Source organism: Pterocles gutturalis, unplaced genomic scaffold (genome assembly GCF_000699245.1).
Source record: "Pterocles gutturalis isolate BGI_N339 unplaced genomic scaffold, ASM69924v1 scaffold6015, whole genome shotgun sequence".
In the NCBI taxonomy this organism is placed as follows: Eukaryota; Metazoa; Chordata; class Aves; order Pterocliformes; family Pteroclidae; genus Pterocles; species Pterocles gutturalis.
The window spans coordinates 3788-27114 of record NW_010140557.1 but is presented as its reverse complement, the minus strand read 5'-3'; the positions used below and the strand labels follow the sequence as shown (position 1 = coordinate 27114).

The following is a 23327-nucleotide window of genomic DNA, read 5'->3' as shown; positions in this document are numbered from 1 at the left end:
AAGAGTGAAAGTATCGATCATTGTCAGCCTGGACAATTCTGGGTTGTAATAAGAACAGATTTTCTAGGTTTGTTATTTTTAAAGCTGCTCATAATTTTACTGCTAAAATCTGATCTAAGTGGTCCTGGAAAGTAATAATTTTTAAATTAACTTCCAATAAAAATACAAATTTTATACTTGATGCTATGTGCTACCCAGACCTTGAAGCATAACTTGCATGTGAATCAGTTTATAAACAAAACTGAGTGTTTTAATTGCTCTAATGAGGTGGATGAAGCAGAAAAGGAAAATGGACCCACTTCAGTAAAAGACAATCAATTGGTCAGAGTATAAAATTTTATGGGATATACAGGCTTTAGGGAATTTACTTGCAAATACTGAAGTGTTATGACTGATATTAAAAAAAATATGTCCCATTCCAGTGTGAGCATTTCAGTAGGTAGTCTAGGTTAGAACTCAGTTTGATGTTTAGTTTTAATTACAGAATTCGTGGCTGTGCTGCAAGAAAATCCAGGGAGTTCGTGTTGCTCGGTGTTATTCCTTTCTCTGTAAAGCTGCAACCCTCACTGAAATCAGCAGAAGTTCCCCACTGCTATCGGTGGAAGCTGAAGCAAGGCCCTGTATAACCTCAAACAGTTAATATTATAACGGGCTCCAAAACAGACATTCAAGGAAATGCTTTAAGCCTTTTTAAAAAATTTTTCCCCCCTTACTTTTCATGTAGGAAGACTGGCACAGTTACAGCAGTGAGATGTGCTGCTTTGGTGGCTTTGGCTGTAGGTTCTGTGTTTTCTGCAGGTCTCGTCTGTTCTGCAGTGCTCTGGGCTCGTCGGAAACTTGTGGGGATGTGCTTGAGGAGGAGGCTCAACCTGCCCTGCAGAGACACTGGTTTAAGTGGATGGGTTTTGAAACCCCTTGTATGGGTTTTGGGGCAATGCTGACTCAACCGCTATCGACACCAGACTGCCCAAGTATCATAAATAAGTTAAAGCGAAGAGGTTATTTTTTTTTATTGGCAATTTTCTGACCATGCTTTACTTCAGTTCTTCAGGCTCTGAAACAGGTGTCATAGTCTCGATTTTGCCTATGAAAGGGGCCTTAAGAAAATGAATAAGCATTTATAAACTCTCTCTGATCTTTATTGTAACATTGCTGTAAAAATGCAATATATCATGACTGCATAGAGATGTTAAATTTTCCTCTTTGTCCCATTTATTTTCAGAACATGCTTGAAGAACTATTAATTCATAAGCCAGATGATCCCATTCAGTATATGATAAACCATTTAAAGCAAAACAACGATGACGGTAAGTTCAAATTGAGACACTATAAATAGTTCAATTCCTTCTTTTTAAACAGCTGTGCTTTAGTTGGCAGATGATGGATAAAACTTTTCAGACTGTGTCTTGAGGGGGGGAAAAAAAAAAAAAGAAAGGTGAGCATTTTGGAATAGTTATAGGTAAGATGCTTTTAATTTCTCTTTTTAGTGGGTAATCTAATAAAAAATGCACTTTAACAGTTATAACAATGAAACCCTCTAAGGGAATAACAAAGAGTTCTAGTGTATCAATTATTAATGCGTTCTGTGCCCCATCTGATATTTCCTGTTGTCTTTAAGCTCGCTAATTACTCCTTTTGTCAGGTGTAAATTTGGTTTCCTATTCTACCTGGGCTGGCAGATTCTCTGGTTTTTTTGATTAGTTTAGTTACTAGCTGCTGTTAATGAGTTCCACTGCTCAGTGGCATCTCAGATGAAGGAACAGTGAGCATGCCTACTTGTATGTGTAACAAAACCTGGGAAATCGAATGGGAAGTCTCTATTCTGCACAATAAAAGCATGTACACTCAATCAAATTATTTGATTTACAAACTGTTCACCCTTAGGCAGATTATATTTGGATATGCACAACTGAACTATAATTTTTGTTCTGCATGAGCTGTCAGGGATAGCTGGTGTCATGTTGCTTTGATGTTTCTTTAAAACCATAGTAAACCATTATGAAAGTTCTGCTGCAGCATCAATGAAATCATTATCACTAGAGGTGCTGTGAGCGCTTAGTGGCGGTGATCAGATGGATGTTGATTGAAATGCTGCTAAATAGAGAAAAAAAAAAACAAATCCTGCAAATTGTGTCCAGCCTTTTCTGATGTGGGCAGCATGAATAATCAATCTGTTTTATAGACCGGTGGAAAATATGTGGAAGAATTTCATGTGGTTTGATAGAATGCTGATAAAATTTCTTCACATTGAGCTAACGTTTGTCCTTAAGCCCCCCAGTATTATCTGAACGGAACTAGGCAGGTGTCCATTTCATTACTTCAGTGCTTAGAGGCTAAAGATAGAACTACAGCCGTTGTTTGTCAAAAGAAAAATCCTGTCTGCTTTTGGTCTGGAAAAACCTATTAAGAAAGTCAAGGAACTCCAATTAAAATTAAAGCCTAAATGTTGTTTTAAGAATAAATTATATGGAAAAAAATGGAACAGAAATCTGTAGCGGGGTTGATTTTACTTTTTGATCATGGCGGGAGATGCTGACTATTTAGAAGGAAAAAAAAAACCTTATTAGAGCCATCAGTAACATGATGAATTTTCATGATCTTGCCTTGCTAGACAGTTTTACCCTAAAGAAAATTTCAGAAATGTGTAGAAAAGAAGCATTGCATCTATCCCAGGTGTGAAGTTAGAAAACCTTTTTAATTAATATAGGATCTAAAGTATTCTTAAAAATATAAACAAAGCTAATTATGATTATAGCTTACAACTGTCTTGAAAATATCGTAGGTCAAATGTGTGGCTGAGTGTTTATGCCTAAGGCTCTGTGCTATTGTTCTTTCATGTGCACCTTCTAAAAACCTTAAAGACCCGTGTGAAGGCTGATCATTCTTTCATATACAACAATGCTGATTTTCTCATTTTGTCTTGGTTTGTGCTAATAAAAAAAGCTTCCAGGATCCAGGTGGCATTTCTGGGAGTTCTTCCTTTACAGCCAAACCTCTGAAAAAATGTAAAAAAGTTCTGCAAGAGTGTTCCTTGTGTACTATGTGCTTTTCCTCTTTGTCAAAGGATTGCTCTCACAAGTTAAGCGAGTGTTGTGTTAATATTAATCATGGAATCTTTTGGACTGAAATGGAACTCAGTGAGTCCAGCTGTTCTTTTGTGTTATTCCAGAATGAATTTTGTTATTACTAAAATTATTGTTGAATGTTAAAACTTCTTTTACTTGGAAGAGTAAATCCTGTAACATCTCATCAAGACTAAACATGGGATGAAATAGGATTTGTTACTGAAGAAAAAGGCATTTCCTCGATTTTCCCTGACTTCATTTAGCTGCTGGTTCCGACCCCCAGTATTAAATACTGACTATTTGCTGATGGGAGGGGGTTAAACATTACACACAGTGCTGTCCTGGTTGTGCCCTTGTGTCATATGTTTAGGGAGAATGCTTTAGAGGAGTCTTACAAGTGTGCAAATGAGTAAATCAGTGAATTACGCTGCCCCATCTGCTGCCAGCCACTAAGCAGAGAGAAAACCAGATTTAGTACAAAGTGAGCATTTACAGTAGCCCTGGGCAATATTAAAGCATGATATGGTGTATATAATGGTATGTTTCGTTTTTTATCAAACGTTTGTCCAAGAAAGCTGTGTATTAAAGCTTCAATACCTAAGGGTTTTCTTGTGAATTTTAAATCATGCTCCTAGTTAAACCTCAAAAGGATCTGTGGATGGAAAGGTTTTTTGATTTTCTTTGAAGTGGTTTGAAGAAGTTGATTAGTGTTGGCACCCGAGCACTCTTTTATGACGCTGTTTATAAATAATTCCTAAGTACCGGGCTGGAGTTTCAAGGTGTTAGATTAAAAAAAAAAACCCTAGGATTTAATCACATTACATTTGAAAGAAATTAGGTGATAAAAACAGCTGATGTATCCTTTTAAAGTATTTTTCTACATTGTGTACTAGTTCTGTTGCACTTGCAAGAACCAATAAGGGGGAAGTTTTTCTTAAACCTTCCAAGTCAGATAACTTTGTAAAGATGAATCTGTAATTTGAATTTCATTTATGTTTAAAAATTGCACCTGCCCAATAACTGTTCAGTGCATGGAAGACCTCATAAAAATACATTTCACATCCTTCCCTGTCTGCTGCCATCGCACACGGGATCTCCCTTGGTTATCAAGAGCTGAAGAGGTTTTTGAGTAGATCCCTCCTGTTTCTCCCAGTAAATACTCATCAATCCTTTCTGTGTATGGTTTGGTTTGGTTTTTTTTCCCTGAGGTATAGGGGAAAAAACATCAAAGATGTTAATACTGCAGCCCGAGGTGTGTCCATGGAAGAAGTCCCAGATACTTTCCTCAGAGTTATTCCATTTTCCCTTGTTTGGCTTGCCTCTAATTCATTCCCAACGAAGCTTACGGCAGTAATGCCGACTGTGTTGTCTGTGCGCGTTAGATTAAGAATTCCTTAGAACTGGGATGCATTTTTCCCACCTTGCCCCCTGAGGGAAAGGAGAGGGACATGCAGTAGTGAAACACGAGAGATGAAGAAAGTTACTATTAGTGATGATTAGAAAAATAGAACGTAGCTGTCAAAAACGCTAGAGTGTGCTTAATTTTGCAGTATCTATATTTTGCTGTTCTGCACATCAACATTCATATATTCTTGTTTCATAGCTCCAAGAATTTGTGTGCTTGGTCCACCTGCTTCTGGGAAAACTACAGTGGTAAGTACGCTGCCTTCAATCATGTCCATCTACTGACATCAGCGCTTGTGAAAATTTTATTGTGAAAAAATAATTTTCAGAATTGTCCAAGTGGTAGAAGAGCACAAAAGTTGAAAGGTGGCATTCCGAAGGTTAACACTACAGGTTAAACGGAAATAAATGTTCGAGCTGACGCTGCTGTAATGCCCCAGAACTCTGCCTGCCTTTTTTTGCCAGCTTTTTGGCAGGACTAATTAACCTGGGAGGAGTACCACAGTTACACATTCGTGGTGTTCCCGTACTGTGAGTTCCTTCCTTTGCACGGCCTGTTGTTGTCTCTCATGTCCACTGGTGCTGCTTAATTGAAAATATCAAGAGTTGTATTTGAACCTCGGAGAAAGCTGACCACGGAAACTTTGTAGGTGATGGTGTGGGCATGCAGGGAAGACTGCTTTCTTTAAAACCTGTGTTATAGTACAGTAGATGAAAAAGACCTTCAAAGCTGTAGACTCTTGAACATCTTTATAAGAAACGGCTTGGAGCTACACATACAGTCCATATACTTAAATAGAAGGCAAGGAAAACATTCTCTGTCTTTCTGCAGCCTGCTGAAAAAATGCTTCGTTTTCTTTCCAAATACTTTGACCTGTATTTTTTTTTTCTTCTTCCCTCAGGCAATGTGGCTTTGTAAACATTTGGATGCCATACATATCTCTCAGGAGACTTTGTTATTCAAGGAAATATTAGCGCTGACAAACGAAGCAAAGGCATATAAAGAAAAAAACCAGGTGTGTAAGAGTTTATAATACTAGTTCTCATGTCACAGAAGAGGAGTTACATGGCATTCCCGGGACTTCCACTGCTATGAGCCGAGCAGATCAAATAGTCTCACGTCTATGGTGGGATGTACATTGGGTTGTGTGTGTAGGTACAGGGTCTTTCAGAGAAGAACGGTAGCCTCTGCTAGATGAGAAGATATGAAGGGAGATAAAAATGTGCCAGGACACAGCACAGGGGCAGGAGAGGCGGTCAGTGTAGAGTAGCGGAGGTCTTGAAAACGTGAACCTCAGATATGAGCAACAGAATTGAGAGAAGTCCAGGTATGCACAAGACAACTGAAAGCCTGGTTCATTATATCATTAACAAAGCATCTTCTGTTTCAGTACGTTTGATAATCTCACTAAAATAAGCATTAATCTCCGAGGTCTCCTTCGGTACAAAATGCTCTGGAAAATATGTACACAAAGAACTTTTTTTGATCTGACAGAGCTACTTAGTTGTGCCTGCTTGATTTCTCTGTAGCATGACACAAATAACGTCCTTGGTGCATTAACTCAAAAGGATCAACTGACAATCCAGTCAGTTGTTGAAAACCCTGGAAGCTCTCAGGCTGAGGCAATAGCAGCCAACTCAGGAGATCGTTCAGTCCTTGGGCTGATGCGCTCTGCCCAGCTCTGAGTGCCCAATTTGCTCCAGACAGGTTTTTAAATCCACTCGTGCTTCACTGCGGGTCTCCTAACCACTGTTCAAAGGAGTTCGTCCAAAGAACATTTTTTCCATATGTCATGACTCACAGGATTACTTGATCAGCAACGTAATTGTCTTATTATCGAACACTAGTGACAGGTAGACGGGAAAAATATGTTGAAAGAATATTCTGAGTACACAGAAGGATCTGCCCTTTCAGCTGGTTCCTTTCTCCAGATGTCACAGTGTTCCATGAGCTATACCATGGAAGAAGTCTGGTTTTCTGTGACTCTGTCTAGCAAGTCCACTAGTTTGAGTTTCTCTTTTCTCCATTGTCACCTGTTTTCATAAAAATTGAAGCGATTTCTATCTGTGCAGATTTTACACTCCTGCTAAATTTGATTGAAATTGGCCAACGGATTCATAATTTGTTTTAGTGGCAGATGATGTGATACAGAGATTATTTTTTTCCTTAGAAAATTGGGCTGAAAATAGGGTAGTGTTTATTACACTGAATTAGTGAATGAAGTTTGGAGATGCCTCGAGTAATATACTTAAAGATCTGAGAAGCAGGAGTTCACTGAACTCACTGAACTTACTGGCAAAAAGGTTTGGATGATATAAAATGATTCTTATGAAGAATATGTGCTTTGAAATCTTCATTCTAATTATTAAAGATTATTTTGCTAGATTCATAAATTTCAACTTATAGGGTGAGAGTTTGAAACAAAAATTCCCTTTGGTTTAATTACTGTAATTATTAACATATTTCAGACTATACAGATGCGCTTTCAAGGGTGTCCTTTTGGGCTTCTTTGATTTAAAAAGATGGATGGTGTGGGAGATGAAAGTCAGAAGTGTCAAGGCTAATCAGGTAGGAAGGAGTGCCCGGAGAGCAGAATCTGGTGGTGGTTTAGTGCTGTGCGGTTTGCCTTGGGTTTTGAGATGTTAGATCCTAGAAGAATGTTTTCGCTAAATCATTTCTTTTGTTCTTATTTATATGAGTTTGATTCTTCAAATGTGACTCTTAAAACGAGGAGGGAACTCCTTGCTTCTCTAAATCAATGCAAGCTTTCCAGTGACTTAACATGGAGCCAAAGTGTCGTCTCAAGAGCTGTCCTTTCCCTTCCTGATTCATGTCTGCTGGCTGAGTCTACTTCTGCTGTAACTGACCCCTGGTTCTGCTGCAGCAAGTGGTAAACTTGACTCCTCTAGCACCAGTAACATCCATGAGCACTAACAGGGTTTGAATGTCTCTACAGGAACAGAACAAGAGCTATTTGTACTGTCCTCGATTCAACCAGGACATTCAAAAGTTGCAGCCCCGGGCAAAGCAATTTAATAAATGGAAGGAGGAAAAGCAGGAACTAAGACAGTGTTTTTGAAAGTCTGGTGTGAAGATCATATAACACAATTTAATGTTGTCAGAGGAACGTTTCCGATGTACAGGGTTACTGGGGCTAAATTAACCCCAGTGCCAAAGGTCCTTCATTTTTGGGTCAGTAGGCCAATGCTACGAGATCTGGGAAAATGCTGCAGAAAGGTCCGCAAATGTTTGTTCACATATTTTACTTATCTTTAGCCAAGCTTTCATCTCTTTTGTGCTCACATCCAGTGAACATTAAAGCACTTGGGTTTTCCTGGCACAAGAATTCATGGAAGGCGTATTTAAAATAAGTGATTATTCTCTGAAGCTCAATTTTTAAAGTTGGACATGCAATCATTCACTAACAGACACCTGGCCACTTACTAATGAGCACAGCTCAGGTAGTGAATTTTAAATATTGACTGTTCAAAGCAAAATGTGATCATTCTGCATGTAAAAATATTCCAAAAAGAAGTCAAATATTTTTGAATATTCAATAAATTTGAAGAACCACGAGCTATCAATAAATATTCCATGAACAGAAAAAGAGGCTACATTTTTGGATAAATCATTGCAAATTATTCCCTCATCTGTAGATGTTATAATGTTAATAAGAAGCACCTTCAGGTTTTTCCTATAGTGAAGTCTAATGATGAGCTATCTCATGTCTCACTTTTCCTGTTAACTGGATAAAATAAGAAGTTGAAACAACTGTGGTAATTGTGGCTTTATGGGATGGGTAGGCTCCTAACTGTTAACTGGATAAAATAAGAAGTTGAAACCACTGTAGTAATTGTGGCTTTATGGGATGGGTACACTCCTAATGCTGTACTAAACTGCAGTTAAGGTGTTTGCGTGCTACGTAGTGACTTAAAACTGCTCTACAGTTGCATCATATCCCTGTGCTTTTTAAGAAGAAATATAACAGAAGAGAGGAAAGCCCAAGGCATCCCTATCTCTGCTTGTTCAGCATTCTAACCTGTTCCAGGACACACCACTATAAAGGAATAAATAGGAACTCTTCCAGTCTTGTGTGTAGATAAAAAAGACCAGCCTTTCATGGGTATTTATCTGAATTTATACATTCCTGATTTTCAAAATACCAAACCCAATTTCTGCAAACTTGACTGCTTTTCTCTCCAAGGTGCAAACTTGGAGAAGTTGGAAGTTTTTGGCTGTAGCTGTTTTCAGAACAAAGATATCCAAAAGTTCTGATAAAATTGTCTAGTGAAAGTGCTCCCCTCCCCTGCACAAAGTGTAGCAGTTTGTAAAAAGATCATTCAAAGATAACACCGAGTAGATCAGGCATGTAGGTTGAAGTATGACATCGCTGAAATAACATGGAATGTTTAAAATTAATCATTAATGAGTCCAGATTTTCAGCACTGTGGAAATAGTGATTATACCGGTGTGTACAGAAAGTGGTCAGAACATGAACAAGTTCCATAGCAGCAGGTCTTTCCGTCAACTGGACTGGATGTGGGGACAGGCTCAGAGTGCCCCAGTTTGGGTACTCTTTCCGTCAACTGGACTGGATGTGGGGATGGGTTCAGCGTGCCCCAGTTCAGGTATGGTTCTGCCGTTACCGAATGTGTGTGTCTCCGTGTCTGTTATTGCAGTGACTGGGAGGTGCAGTCCCATCTACCGGGCTCGTGATATATTGATGTGAGTGTTTACGGGGGAGAATTTGTCAATGTGCTATCTGATAGGGATCAGATTGAATGATTTCTAGTTGAATCATTAGGTGTTTTACAAGCAAAATGATTTTGTAGGCCACTGCTCAGTAGGAGGAAAACTGACGAGGAAATGAGACTGGAATTGAGCCACAGAGAGCAGCAGGAACTAAAACACTGAAATACCCACGTGTTTGTGTCCTCGATTGGCTTTTGTGCAATAAACCCCGCTCAAAAGAGAGGACTAAGAATACCACTGCACTGGAAGAGGTTGGTAACATTTTGGTTTAAATTGGTTTGGCAAGGCTTAGCAGAGTGGACCCCCGGCAGTCGCTAGCCCGCCTTGACGTGACACATCAAAGAAGCAAGCGAGACGCCGGCTGTTTCTGATAGCAGCGTGGTGCACCTTTGGAAGGTGACAGCCTCAAAAGCCACTCACCCAGGCTCCGGCAGCAAGAGGCTGCGGGAGGCTTTGACGCACCACCCTATGGGACCTGCTGGCTTTCAAGAAACGCAGCGATTCCTTTCCCTTTCTCTCTTTTACCTGCTTGGATGTTGCCTTATGAACGGCTGATGTTAGGAAAGGCACTGAGAACGAAGGACAGCAGAGAGAAACCAAACAAGAAAACCCACTGCCTGCCCGGGCCACCTTGTCTGTTCCACGGCCAGCTGGGGACTGGACTCTTTGGGGTATTCTGGAGCGCTCGCTCCACTCTAAAGTGATTTGTGTGGTTGTGTTTCCACCACTCCTGGTGAAATTGTTTCACTGTCTAATGAAGAAGATTGTTATGAAATCTTTCCACATAGGCAGCCACATTTTCATTGTATCTATCGGCATCCTTTAGTGTAACAGAAGCCTACAGAAATACTCTTTTTTTAGGATTATGCCCTTCAGTCTGGCTAGAAAATGAGATGGGAATATATGGAACTGTGTGGAACAAAGAGTCAAGCTCACATTGTTAAGTGAAAGATAATTGTTGTTTTTACTTGGATAGTAGAGAATCTAACTGCAGAATTTTTTCTGAGTAGTCATTTTACTAATAATGACAAAATGAATGAAACTGAGACAAGTCAAATGATTCATAGCTGGTCTAACTGGTATGGCCAAAGGTCTCGACTTTACCAAGTGAAACTGGCCAACACAGGGTTTGTTTAACCAAGCTCACCAGAGAATGAAGGCTTGAATTAACAAGATATTGAGGAAAGTTCTTACAAGATGGAAAGAAGGGTATTGTTAATTTCTTGTCAGGAAATCTAATATAATAATGGAGGAAATATTGTAGAAGGAGGAGATGCTAAATCTGTATAGGAACTTTGTTCTTCTGTCTGATGGCAAATACTGTCTTACAAAACATCAGTAGATACGGGCAAAGTACTAGTCACAGAAAGAAACAGCACTTCAGGAAATCTTGGCACATGCAGTTTCAGTCCTGTTTCACAGCTGGGAGTTTAAAAATAAACTAACTTTAACGTTAAAATAAACTTTAAATTGTATTTTAAATAAACTTTCTGGATGATGAAAGATGTTTGAGGTTCAGCTGGTCTCACGTGATGGCTGTGAAGATCGCTAAGGCTGAGTCTGTACTGGGTCAGATACTGGTGGCAGAAGGACCACCTGTGAATGGGATGCTCTTACGGATCCCTTTGCAGGTTTGATGTCCCATGGGTGTGTTGGTGTGCAAAACTTGGCACTGCTTCCACGTGTGTGTGCAAAAAGCGTGGATGTCGGCTTTGTGTTCTGCTTACCTTTAGCATTGATTTTTGTGCCCTTATTAAGTCCCTGATATATTATGTTAATGACTTGCACAGGCTGATTTATTTATTTATTTTCCCGAAGACATCTCACTTCACCTTTAACCGGAATATGCCTGCATGGTAAAATTCCTTTTGAACTCAATTGTGAATATTCAGCCTTTTTTTTTTTGTTCTTTCTTTAGAAAATTCCCAGCGCGCTTTGGGCCAATCTGATCCAGGACCGTCTGTCAAACGTGGACTGCATCAAACAAGTAAGAATTGCTCCTCAGAGGGCCGGTGGATAAGCACTTACACAACTCGTGCATAGTAGTTAGCATTCTGAGTCCCGAGCAGAGGAGGGAATGGGGGCAAATCATTGGGGGCTCTGGAGCGGATTGCTTTCTTGAACATCAGCAGAGGGAGTTTGGAGCTTTATTAACAGGATAAAGGGGAGGATGAGAGTATGCATATGCTAATCTTCTAGCACAGAGATGATCAAAGGCTGAACAAGCATAGCTTTGTTGATTGCCTGGGGCAACTGGCAGAGATAGAGTGGACAAAACAGATAAACAGAAAATATATAAAAATCAGTGTGTTAAGATTTTAACTCTGATTGAGGAAAGGGGGCAAAAGAGTCTAACATTACTTATTTCGATTTTCTTTATTTCTCGTTGTGTCTTTTTTTAATCTTCCTGTGTTAGGAAAAACTGCATTTGAATATATTCTAGGTAATAATTAATATGTTCACTGTTAATTTACACAAACGGGCAACTGAATAGGTTTAGCTGTAGTCACAGATGTGTGGCTTTTTTTTTTTCCCCTGTGTGCTTAGCCTTAATGTAAGTAGAGATTTTGAACATAGAACCAAAAGAGAACGTAAGTAGATTAATATTGACTGGAATTAATGTCTAGACTCAAGGAAAGCAAAATCTCTTTTATGTATTTCCTTTAAAATCTCAGATGTTGTTGTGCTTTATTGAGTTTGCAATGATCTGCAGACTGGATCCTTCCATCCATGTAAAGCAAAATTACTTTGGGGGCTGGGCCATTGCCTTGTAGTTTTTAAGATGGTGATTCTGTACCACAGAGGTGTCTATAGGTGCAGAGAAACATCAACAAATCTAGCAAGAAGAACTGAAAAAATATTCTGCCCCTAGCTGAAGGTTTCAGCTTTTAGAACTCAGATAATGTGAGTGATTGAAAGTCTTCGTGTGCTTCGGTGCGAAGCCAACGAGCTTAGCTTGAGCCACTGGTGAAAGTGGCTTTCCCTGGCCCTGCCTGGTGTAAGCTAGATCAGATGGTCGAGTACAGTGGAGGAACTGTGGGAGGGATAATTTGATCAGGATGGCAATGAATAGCTGGAGCTGTAATCTCTTAAATTGTTCCTGCCTGAGAGGTTTGCTAGAGGACGTCTGTCTGAGTTGTGTTTCTGTTGTGAGCGTATAACTCTAGCAAAACAGGCAGTATGCTGGTGGCTTTGAGCAGTAGCTTAGAACTACAATAACTAGACTTCAACCTGTCCCATTACCCAATCCACGGGCTGTGTGAGAATTTAATTTAGAATACTACCTGCTGGTGTTTAATGTTACCAAGAAAAGTCATTAAGCTAAAGCAAACCTTTCCTTGCCCAGCTCATCGTTCTTTTGCCAGATGGTAGAAGAGAGCACGGCAGTGCCCTTAGTTGCATCTTGCTATAAAAGTCCTTCCTTTTCCATCAGTAGAGAAAGCTCTGAAGGAGTAAAAATAAGTTACTGTGGGTGATCTTTGAACATTTCATTGCAATTTTGTCTAAATCCAGGTTTAACAAGAGACCTACTGTAACAAAAATTTGGGGTGCATTGTTGGCTCCCATACGTATTTACAAACGACAGTAGAGGGCTCCTCCTCCCCCGGTGAGATGTGAGCGATCGTTTTCATGAAGGGAAATCTGTGAAATTCCTGGTATCACCAGCAACACTGAATCAGTGCTGGATGTGTTACAGAACTAGGGTGGAAAACAACCCTTTGTAAAGCTTCCTCCACATTCAGCAAGAATGGAGTGGCTGTTACTGGTCTAGTTAAAGTTTCAGCAGTTTTTAGGAAAAACACGTAATTGACTTTTCCAAGTTGTGATGATTATTAAAAATCTTTTGATTAGTAGATAATTCATAGTCATTAAAACTTCAGGTTTGTGTGTGTCTTTTCCATTTGAAAGGGGATCTATGCGTTCTAATGGCAATATTTTCATTGTGCGAGTGGAAATAGAATTAATACTGTGGATTTTGGACTTCATTGAACAGATTTATGGCATTTCTCTCAAAGCATGAGTCAGCATTTTTTTTCTGTTAATAGATTAGGAGCAGTATGTTGGACCATAGTACCACCAGCTGTTTGTTTTATTTCTCCTTGCGGTGTCATTGGCTTGGCATTAATTGTGCAGCTTTCATCCCACTGACAGTAGGAATACAGAATTTCCTGTGCCATTGTTTTGACACTCACAGGTTTATAGATGTCACTGGTGTTCTCTAAGGAGAACATTTTTATTGATCAACAGCTCTGCTGAGACTCTGTGTTGTGTGTTCTTCTAATACAAATGCGGTTAGGGCTGCGAGGGATCCGACGGGCAGGTCTCCCCGCATACACAGAAAACTTATTGCAAGCGTTATGTTAGAACCTGGGACTTGTGAAGCTGATGTGAAGACTTTTCATCTTACAGGGTTAGTACACGTTGGCTGTGGCACCTCTGACTGCGGCTGGTGTGGAGGGAATTGATGGAACTGGGGGAGGCTGGGGAAGAGGGTGCTACCTGATGAATTTGTGAGGAGCTGAGCAAGCCCACTCATGTCTTAGGACCGCTCAGAAATGAAGCTTAGGCCAGTGATGCCCACGAGTAGTGACAGAGTTATTTTTGACGGGTATTAAACAGTTCAGAAGGGTATCCAGCAAAGGAATGAGATTGACATTTGGGAATGACCTTGAGCATTTCCTTTTCTCCAGATTCCTTAAATCTGGAAAGTGATGGCTTTGCAAGTGCTTCCTTGGTGCTGATTTTCGGCATGGCATGGGTCTCTGAGGAGCACTTCACCTGGCATTGAGGCACCAGCAGAACACCGTGTTTACAGCAGGGTCCGTGTGGGAAAGGATTGAGGTTTCCAGCTGAAAGAGAGGGAACAGTGACCACAGAGTGGAATCACTTACTTGTAGCCTTTGTTCCACCCTTGGTGTGATACGGTGCGATCCATACAGGGATGTAAGGTTGCTGCTATCAAGAACAAAAAAAATAGATGGCTTCTTAAAGAAACAAATTTACCATGTGAAGTTCCTAATTACACTTTAATGATAGTCAGGAGGGCAAAAAAAGACCAGTGTTTGCATAAAGCATGATAGGCATATTTTAAGTCAGGTCTTGCTCTGCTGTGTCTTGCTTCCTCTTGCTTCATTCCCAAGCCACACTCCCTTTTTTTTTTTTTAAATTTTTTTCCTTTTTTTTTTTTTTTTCTTATCTGTGACATCTGCTTGGAGCTTGTCCCTCCTGTGATACCATACTACTTGCAGCTGTTCAGACCTCCAGCTCTGAGCTGTGCATGGGGTGCCCTGAGCATACGGCCTTTTTGATGTGTGATAAAACAGAACCAAGCCACTGGGGGTATGGAGAGGGAAAGCAGCGGAATATCAATAAACCTGTTCTGAACAAAGCTGCAGCTCTGCGGTGGAATAGACATTTCACTGAAGTGTCAAGTAGATGGATAATGTATTCTAATTAGGGACTGACTGATACCCCGGAACTCGGAGACCTTTGGAAATGAGATCCAAAATGCTGGTTTCGTACTCTGCGTTTATTTTGTGTTTGTTCAGTGGCTTAAAACGTGTTTGTTGCAGGAAGCTATTTATTGAGCTATGATTTCTAACACTGCAAACACTTCTAGCTATAAAGTTGCTTATTGCCTGTTTTAAGGACCTTTGAAATTTCTATATAAACCTCTTGAAGTTTGCTATACATTGGTAAAATCCAGCATTGGCTTCACTGCCTGTTGCTCAGGATGTGATTTTGAGCAATAAGCTGTAGCGACATCAGAAGCAATGGGTTTGTGGGGTGGGGCTTTTTTTTTTTTTTTTTTGTTTTAGTTCCCAAAAGTGTTGCACTTGGAGTGGAGAAAATGAGCCAGATTTGTAGTCTGTGTAAATTGACACAGATTTATTGGCTTCAGACCTCTCACGCCATTTCTCCCTGGAAGAGGATCTGGACCTATATATATATATGTTGTACAGGTGCAATATGTTCAGAACTGGTGCTGAAGTTCCTAGCATACCGCTAAAAATATTGTGCAGCCTTGCCTCCTGTGAGTCCCAACGGATAAATTGATTTCTCAGCACCTGGGTGACCTTAGGCAGCGCTTCGTTCTAATTTGATAGAGCAAACATTGGGAGTGGCAAAAATGGCTTGTCGTTACTCGAGTCTCTGATTTTCTACAGATACCAGCAGGGTGACATGTTCCTGGAACCAGGCTAATTAAGGAATTTTAAATAGTCTACTCTATTTTCTTCTCTAATTGGAATGTCCCACTTTCCTTCTACACAAGTCATGGGGATGTGTTTCCCTGAAATACTTCTAAAACCTTTGGACCTGATAGTGACAGAGCTTCAGATTTACATGGGAGATGACGATGATTGCTGGCTAATGCAATATTAAAATAGCTTCTTTATTTCAAAGATGGTTTATTGTAGTATCACAAAGATATTTTGAGGTATAGGATCTAGTGCCAAGGATGTGTGTGGTTAAGCAACTAACGGATAAATGAGAGAAAGTTCTAAAGATTCCGAGTTGAGACTGGGAAGTGGATGAGATTTCAAATACTACATCACACAGAAACTAAGTGAGGCTGCAGCTCTCCTATGGAATTTCACAGATCTGTAAATGTTTTTTTAAAGATGCTCAATCCAACACTTAGCTGGCTATAACAAGGACTTAAGGGAGCAAAAGGCTCTTTTTTTCTTTTATTCTTTCTTCTGCTCTGTTGCTTCATTAGCTTTGGGAACGCTGGATCCATTACTGTGAGTTTTCCTGTATAATTGAAGAAAATAATGAAAGTGTGCATATTTTCCTCAGTGTTCTTGGCATTAAGTCTGTCTTTAGATTTGTTTAGCCTCTTTTTTATACACAGTGTGGGCTGGTATCCTTTTGAATATTTCAAAACTGTAGAAATTGTTTTGAGTTGTTTTTATTCAAGATAGAAGTTTTTGGGGTTTTTTTAAGATTGAAACATGAAAAATAATTCATTGCTACAATGCATAAGTTCCCATTGCTCTGTGACGGTGTATTAGTGCCATTATTATGCCTTTTCAGAAAAAATATCGGTGCTCCATGTTTGCTTTCTTGTCTCACGAGCATCCATAAAGCATACTGTGCTTTTGTTGGATCAGAACGAGGTAATTTTTGTGCATATAGCACTGATATTTAGTGCTAATTTTTGGGTTTTCTCTTCCAAGATCAATAACTGTTTCATGTTTTTGTTCAATAGGGGTGGATTTTGGAAGGCTTCCCTGAAAATCAGGAACAGGCATGGATGCTGCAGTCAGCTGGCATCATTCCTAGGCATGTTGGTAAGCAGCACGAGGTTTATGTAGGATTGCATCCAGTAGGAAAGCCTAGCCGTGTTTCTCCCCAAAAATCCTCCATAAATTCAATACCAATGCTGAAGGCACCAGAGTCAGCAGACAGCAGAAAATGTCAGTAAGGTTCAGATTCACTCAAAAACTTGTGAGACCTAAACCCTGTCTTTCACACATGAACCCTTCTCTCCTTACACACAGAGTTCTGTAAATCCAGCACCACTCCAGTCTCTCTGAGCAGCTGTATGTCGCTTTGCTTCTGTTTTAGGAGCGGCTCTCAGTTTTCTCTGACTTCCATCTCTAGGAATCAGCCTTCATCCTCAGCCCAAAACAATTCCTCATGTACTAAATACGAATTCATCTTTCTGTTGAATTAGGGAATGCAAACTTGGCAACCTTTACTCCACCAAGTGAAGTAGAAACATCATTATTTTAAGCTTGACCTTTCAGAGGATGGGTGGATTCTGACATGATTTGAGAGGCACATTTATTTACTGGCAATTGCTGATAGACAAGACCTTCACAGCTGCCCTTGCCACCTAGAAGCAGCCGGTTGTCCCAAATTAATATAGTTAGAGGACCTGCTTAAAATGTAAGAAATTATTACGATTGTGTGGGATACAGCGTGAAATGATAAATTTAGAGCTTGCCAGTGGATAGTGAACAGAATGTTAGCGAACTTGATAAATTGTCACTTTGGATTTGATTTGGATGAGATTTGGCTGTTAATAAAGAATTCAGAATCACTGCAATAGAGTTAGGCAAAAATGTTTAATGTCTAGTACTTGCATGTATTTTTAATATAGCTAATAACATCTGAAGTTGAGTTTTGCTCACAATTATATCTTTGCAACCAAGACGTGAATGAAAACCTTAAAGCTCAGTCTGTCTAGTTAATCAAACAGAAGATTGAGAGGAGATGAGATTTACGGTGTATGAGCACCTTAATAGGGAGAAAAGCATCTGAAAGAGCTATTTGATACAGAGAAGAAAGTCATAAGAAGAACTTGTTTGAAACCTGTAATGAAATGCACTGAAAACAGTAATTAAATTACAGTGGTTAACTGCGAGGATGATTAGCCAAACGCAACCTGGGGAACTGACAGATTCTCCATCTTTTGATGCTTTCTAATCAAGTTTGAACACTCTTCTGTGAGTTATAAAAAAATAAATTTCACCGGTCTGGCTACCAAAGTACCTGAGCAAAAAGTCATTGTCTGTGGTACAGAAGAGAATCAGCCTCGAGCGACCTGTGGGTGCTTCCGTCCTGGGCTCACAATGTCGGTGAGGGACAGCCAGGTTCATTGGAATGGATGACAGGGACAGCGAGTACTCACAGGTATGGGACTGGGTTACAGGAAATAAAACAAATAACTAACAAGAGTTATGCTTTTTTCCTTTTTTTTTTTTTTTTTTTTTTTTTTTTTTTTTGTGACTAGTTGTGCTTTATGCTCCAGACACTGTGCTGATTGAGAGGAACAGTGGGAAAAGGCTTGATCCCATCACAGGAGGTGCAGTACCTGTTTCTTCCTGATCTCCACTAGAAACTAGAGTGTTGCTTGGTCTCAGAAACATTGTGATACCAGTGGGATTAAAATTTAAATGGTATCCCTTTAAGAACTAGTAGGAATTTATAATTATAAATTTAAAATGTTTGGAAAAGGTATTCATTGACATTGCATTATTTTCTGTGCCAATGAAAAATAAAATGTAAAGCTCAGTATTGAGCCTGCAAACAGTAGACTATGGCAGTACAGAATATTTGAAGGTTAGGTATGTCTATATGAGCTTACCTTTTGCTATGCATCTTTGCTAGATCACCTTTTTTTTTCTGAGGTGCAGGTCTGTTTTCAGGTATCTTCCATTAAATGACTGCCAAATAGACTTCTCTGTATTGTCCATTGAGTATCATTATCAATCATTCATCGTGGAATAAAATCCTGATATTGCTCACTAAAAAAATCACATTTGGTGTTTTAGGAGTGGAATTAGGAGGGATGTTCTTGACTAAAGAAATGGCTTTTATTTGCTAGAAAGGAAATTTGCTTATCAAAGGTCTTGCTTAATGTTCAGTGTAAGAATCTGGAGAGCTATCCCCAGTTCCTGGTTCTTACTTGTCACCCTCTCTTGCCTATGTGGGTGGGCAGTTACCTTGGCCCCTTCCTATCTGTGCATCTGCACACTCATAGTCAGCCGTGAGTACAGGTGGCAAGGGAAGTGCACAGGTTATTGCTTGTGCCACAAGCTTAAACAAAGACCTTGAGTTTGTTTAGGAAACCTTTTGGAGTTTCCTAAATCATCCTCTTAATTCCTAACCAGTGTCTAACTTCCAGAGGTGTACCACACGACCTTTGACTGGCCAAGTGATCTGCTGGTCCAGCAACGTTTGGTGAAACCAGAAGATTTATCCGAACAGGAGATGTCCAAGAAACTGCTGGAATATCACCGAAACTTCCCTGGGGTTTTCCAGATCTACCAAAAAGTTTTGAAATCGATCAATGCAGACCAGCCTTCCATGGATGTCCTCTCCCAGGGTAAATATGTACCTTGATGGCAGATCTGATGGCTGATAAACTCTTATTTGACAAGTAGTTCCTAGCTGTTGGAGACAGTTTGTAGGATTAGGCTTAGTCGACACAGATGGCTCCCAGCTGAGTTGTGTTCTCTCTAGTGCAACGTTTGGGCTGTTCCTGGTCATTATTTTGCAGGACTAGAGTAAGTGCAGATAACTGGAAAGTCTTAGTTCCACAGTCCTGCCAAGGAGCGCCTGACTCCGTAGAGCGAATGTCATGGTTATCGCTGCGAGAGTCTCTTCTAAAGGGCTGCATTGTGGCTCAGTTGTCTCCCAAAGGGCTAGGACCTTCCACGAGGCTGATAACAAGAGGTAGGAGCAGTTCAAAGCTGGTAACATTTCATTATTTAAAAGCTGTTTGGTGCTGGTAGCTCTTCTGTTCAGCAATTCTTGTTTGCCTTTGCTTGACCGTAATGCAATCTGACTTTTAATGTGGATTCTTCAAGAAGAGAATAAAGAAACTGCCAGAAAGACCAACGGATAATGTACTTTGTAGCTGTCAGTCTGTAGATGATCTGTTATATCCTAGTAGTTTTGCATCTCAAAAAGGTCTTTTTTTAATAACAAGTGCTGCACTTTTAAGATAAACAAGTAGGAAGTTTATATGCTGAATTTACACATTAATTACCTCTAAATTACTTAATTAAATTTAAAAGTTCATATCATCATTCATAAAGAATTCATGCCTTGAATTGTAAATAAAAATGTGAGTGCCTGAATATTAATTATTATTAATTAATAATGTAGTGAGATAAATTGAAAACTGGAATGAAAAAATCCTCTCTAGATCTTTTTTTCTGCTGTGCATCAAGCAGCCAGATTTTTTTTTTAGAGAATAATTAGATGTGGAGACTGTCTAGGGGATCATTACTCCTAATTAACTTGGTTATTTACTGCAAATTAAGCATCATTTGTAAGCAGGGTGCTTTGCCTGTAATGTTTGTGCTTTTCAATACACTGGGTTATGGAAAATGTTCAGAATAACTAGAGCACTCCTTGGGTAGCTGGTAGTTGGTTTTTAGGAGGTTATGCAGCAAACACACCATTTTCTGTTATGATTTTCCAGGTTTTTTGTCAAGTATATTTATGCTACAGATAGAGTTAAAAAAGGAAGATGAGCTCTCTCATCAATATCGGTATTATTATGGATTGTTTCATACACTTACAAAATGTTGTAAACTCTTAAACTTTAATGCAATGACTGCTAACGTGTGCTGGGATATGTGACATCAAATTCAGCTGTACAGTGTGGGATCCCAGTACAGCTCGTGGCACTGGATGTACGCGATCCCATGGGGTTGCAGTTTGAGTTAGTTTCTCAGTACTGTAGGTCCACTGTGTAGAAATAGCAGGGCTGGAGTTTGCTGGAGATGCTTCTTTATGATGAAAAGATTTTATAATGATACCCAAGTGTCTAGCAGAGAGTCCTCAGAAAAACCATTAGTTAGTGTACAGCAATGTGTTCACAATGGTCGTTATAATACTGATCCTTATTACGTTCTCCATCAATCCTTTTGTGGTTTGTGTTTTTTAACGTGGGCTTATGATTCATACAACTGTTAATCTCTAAACCTGTTCTGTTTGTTCAACTAAAATACCATCTTATTACGTGGACTCTTTAGTCTAGAGAGACTTTTATTTGAACTGAAGATGTCTGGGCTAACACTTAATTGTGTCCGTGGCAATTACAGAGGAAATCAAAGCCTGGGTAGAAGTGCCCGTGCTGCTTTAATATGGTGGCGTGAACTTCAGCCTGGGCATCTGAATCTGCGATCCCTGGCAGCCTGCGCAGCTGGAGCTGGTGCTGGAGCTGCTCTCCTCACCGGTGTTCTGAGCCCCGAACGGGGCACGGGAGTACGAGCACCTGGCTGTGTCCAAATCCCATCCGAATTTGTAGTCGCTGCCAAGCCGTGTCGTCTTCTAGCTTCTTGGTGATCTATGAGGTTCTCTTTTGAGATTGTAACAAAGTTCAGATCTTTATCATACAGCAATGTTGGCGATGCTTCGTATGTCCCATGGTCTTTCCAAAGCTCTTATCATCTGGAGTTGACCTGACTGTAGTATTTCCTACACAATAGAAATTGTAGAAGAATGATGTCCAGCAAACAGAGTGAAATCGGACAGAGAAGCACTAATATTCTTTATATGTTCTACAAAAATGCTGGAGAAAAGAATAAAATCATATTCAGTTATGTGTTGTCAATGCCATATTGCGTCATGATATCCCATGCTGCAGGTCTGTAATGTCATTAGGAGTCTGTTTTTCACACACAGCTGGATAAACGTTATATTAATTTAATATCCTGAGTTTTTAAACTTAAATATTTGTTCAGAAATGGCAGAAAGTATTAAGTGTAATTACATCCCTCTGTGATTTGCATGATGAAGTTGTACTTACCGAGCAAAAATTACTTCTGCTAAAGACAACATGGTGAAAGAGCACTTAGTAATTGAATCTGCTCTTTAAAATCGTTTGACATCTACTGATGAAAGAAAGCATAGGAGTGTCGTGATAGTAAGATTTCTAAAGGGCCTCTCAATGTAAGTTGCTGACATGACAGTTTTATCAGAGTCCTGATTTTGGCTGGAGTATCTAGACGTTTCAGTGATAAAATAAATGATGATCAACATGACAACTGTTTTTTAAAAAGAGAGAAGTCAACCAACATTTATATTTTTTTAAAAAAACCCAAACAAATAGCATCTAAACTGTATTTCTTGCCTGTCTCTCATGTTCTAGTTCTTACCTATGTCCAAACACGGCACCGATCAGCAGCCCCCTTTACACCACGGATCCTCTTTTGTGGACCCCCAGGCAGTGGGAAGAGCCTGCAGGCAGCAGTAATAGCTCAGAAATACGGCATTGTCAACAGTAAGTTCTCAGTAAATATGCACTTTGCTCAATTCCCCCTTTCTCTCTTTTTGATCATTTATCTTTTGCTGCCTGTCTTTCTTACTTGCTCATAAAATTTCTTTGTTTGTCCATTGCTATGGATGTCAAATTTTTGAGGGAAGTGAAAAGTATTTCAGTGAAGAAATATAAACCCATAGAGCATCCGTTCTGTGACAAACCAGCTCTAACTTTTTTTTTTTTTGTCATCATTTTTTTATACCCTTTCCATCAGTATTTTTCCATGTGTTAGATTCCTATAGTGCTCTGAATTCTTCTGTGGATCAGTGGATCGTGAGTAATGTCTTTGCAGCTGTCTGACCAAAATTGGGGCACTTTTAACATAGAATTTACTCTGAACTTTAATGATGACTCCGATTCTGTACATCTGAATGCATTAGAAAAGGAAGCCATTATTTAAATTAAATTATTTAAAAGTGCATTCTCTGTCTTTTGTAAAGGAAGCCCAAAAAATTCTATCTGAGGCTTGTTCATGGTTAACATGCTCATGTTAATAAGTCCTATAATGTGAATACACAGCCTAGTCATGGGATCGATGCAATATGTGTCCGTGTCTGATATCTCTTTGTTAAGTAAGATGCAAGTTGTTCATTAGTGTTCTTCCAATGTGTACCGAATGAAAAAACTCAGAATTAAGTAGGTAATGTTTTTTTTTATGTTCAGGAGATTCTTTAACTAGCGGAACTCCCCGAGTTGTCCGTAGCTGTGCCAGTTTCCCAGTGTCTTCCCTGAAGTCCTGGGGAAGTCAAAAGATTTCACTGAGCCTGGATTTCGCTTTACATGTGCGTGATCAAGATCTGAGCTGTGCTGGTTTCAGTTCCAGGTTTAGTAGATCTGTTCAGAGAAGAAATAATTTTTTTCAAGTCAGTGCAGCTGCAGACATTGGTGCTATCGATTTCAGAAAGGGCGGAATCAACATTATGATTATTAATTGGAAGATCACGCAATAACGTACAGGGTGACTGGTATCTAGTATTTACCAAAACAGAGTTGAAACTGGGACTTGTTGTGTTGTTGTGTAACCTCCCCATGCCTTAGCTCCCTCCCTGTAGAATAAGGGTCAGGACGGTCGCATCTAACCCGCGTGGGGCAGTAACACCCGATGACTTTGGTCAGAAAGTGCTATCCCAGCCCAAAAGCAGCATTTCATACACAGCTGTCCGGACACAATCTGCATCTCCTGGTGTTCTGTGTACTTGAAGTCAATGATAATATTGGACTAGCAGAGTTATTTAAAATATAATTCTTACATGATCATTAAATGATCCAGGGAGTCGCTTCCTTGAACTGCGGATTATCCTGCACCTCCAGCAGAGCG

The 23327-nt window shown here is 39.7% G+C and overlaps 1 protein-coding gene across 1 annotated transcript in view; it reads left to right on the top strand.

Annotated features, from left to right (window-relative positions):
* Window positions 1–1222: 1222 nt before the first annotated feature.
* Window positions 1223–23327, top strand: part of AK8 (adenylate kinase 8) — a gene marked incomplete at both ends in the record, with an annotated part of 22572 nt that continues 467 nt past the window's right edge. Inside the window, 8 exons of the mRNA XM_010083716.1 lie at window positions 1223–1307; window positions 4669–4718; window positions 5372–5485; window positions 11141–11209; window positions 16436–16517; window positions 17966–18037; window positions 18860–19060; window positions 21839–21970. Coding sequence (XP_010082018.1) covers window positions 1223–1307; window positions 4669–4718; window positions 5372–5485; window positions 11141–11209; window positions 16436–16517; window positions 17966–18037; window positions 18860–19060; window positions 21839–21970 — 805 coding nt within the window. The remainder of the gene's footprint in view (window positions 1308–4668; window positions 4719–5371; window positions 5486–11140; window positions 11210–16435; window positions 16518–17965; window positions 18038–18859; window positions 19061–21838; window positions 21971–23327) is intronic.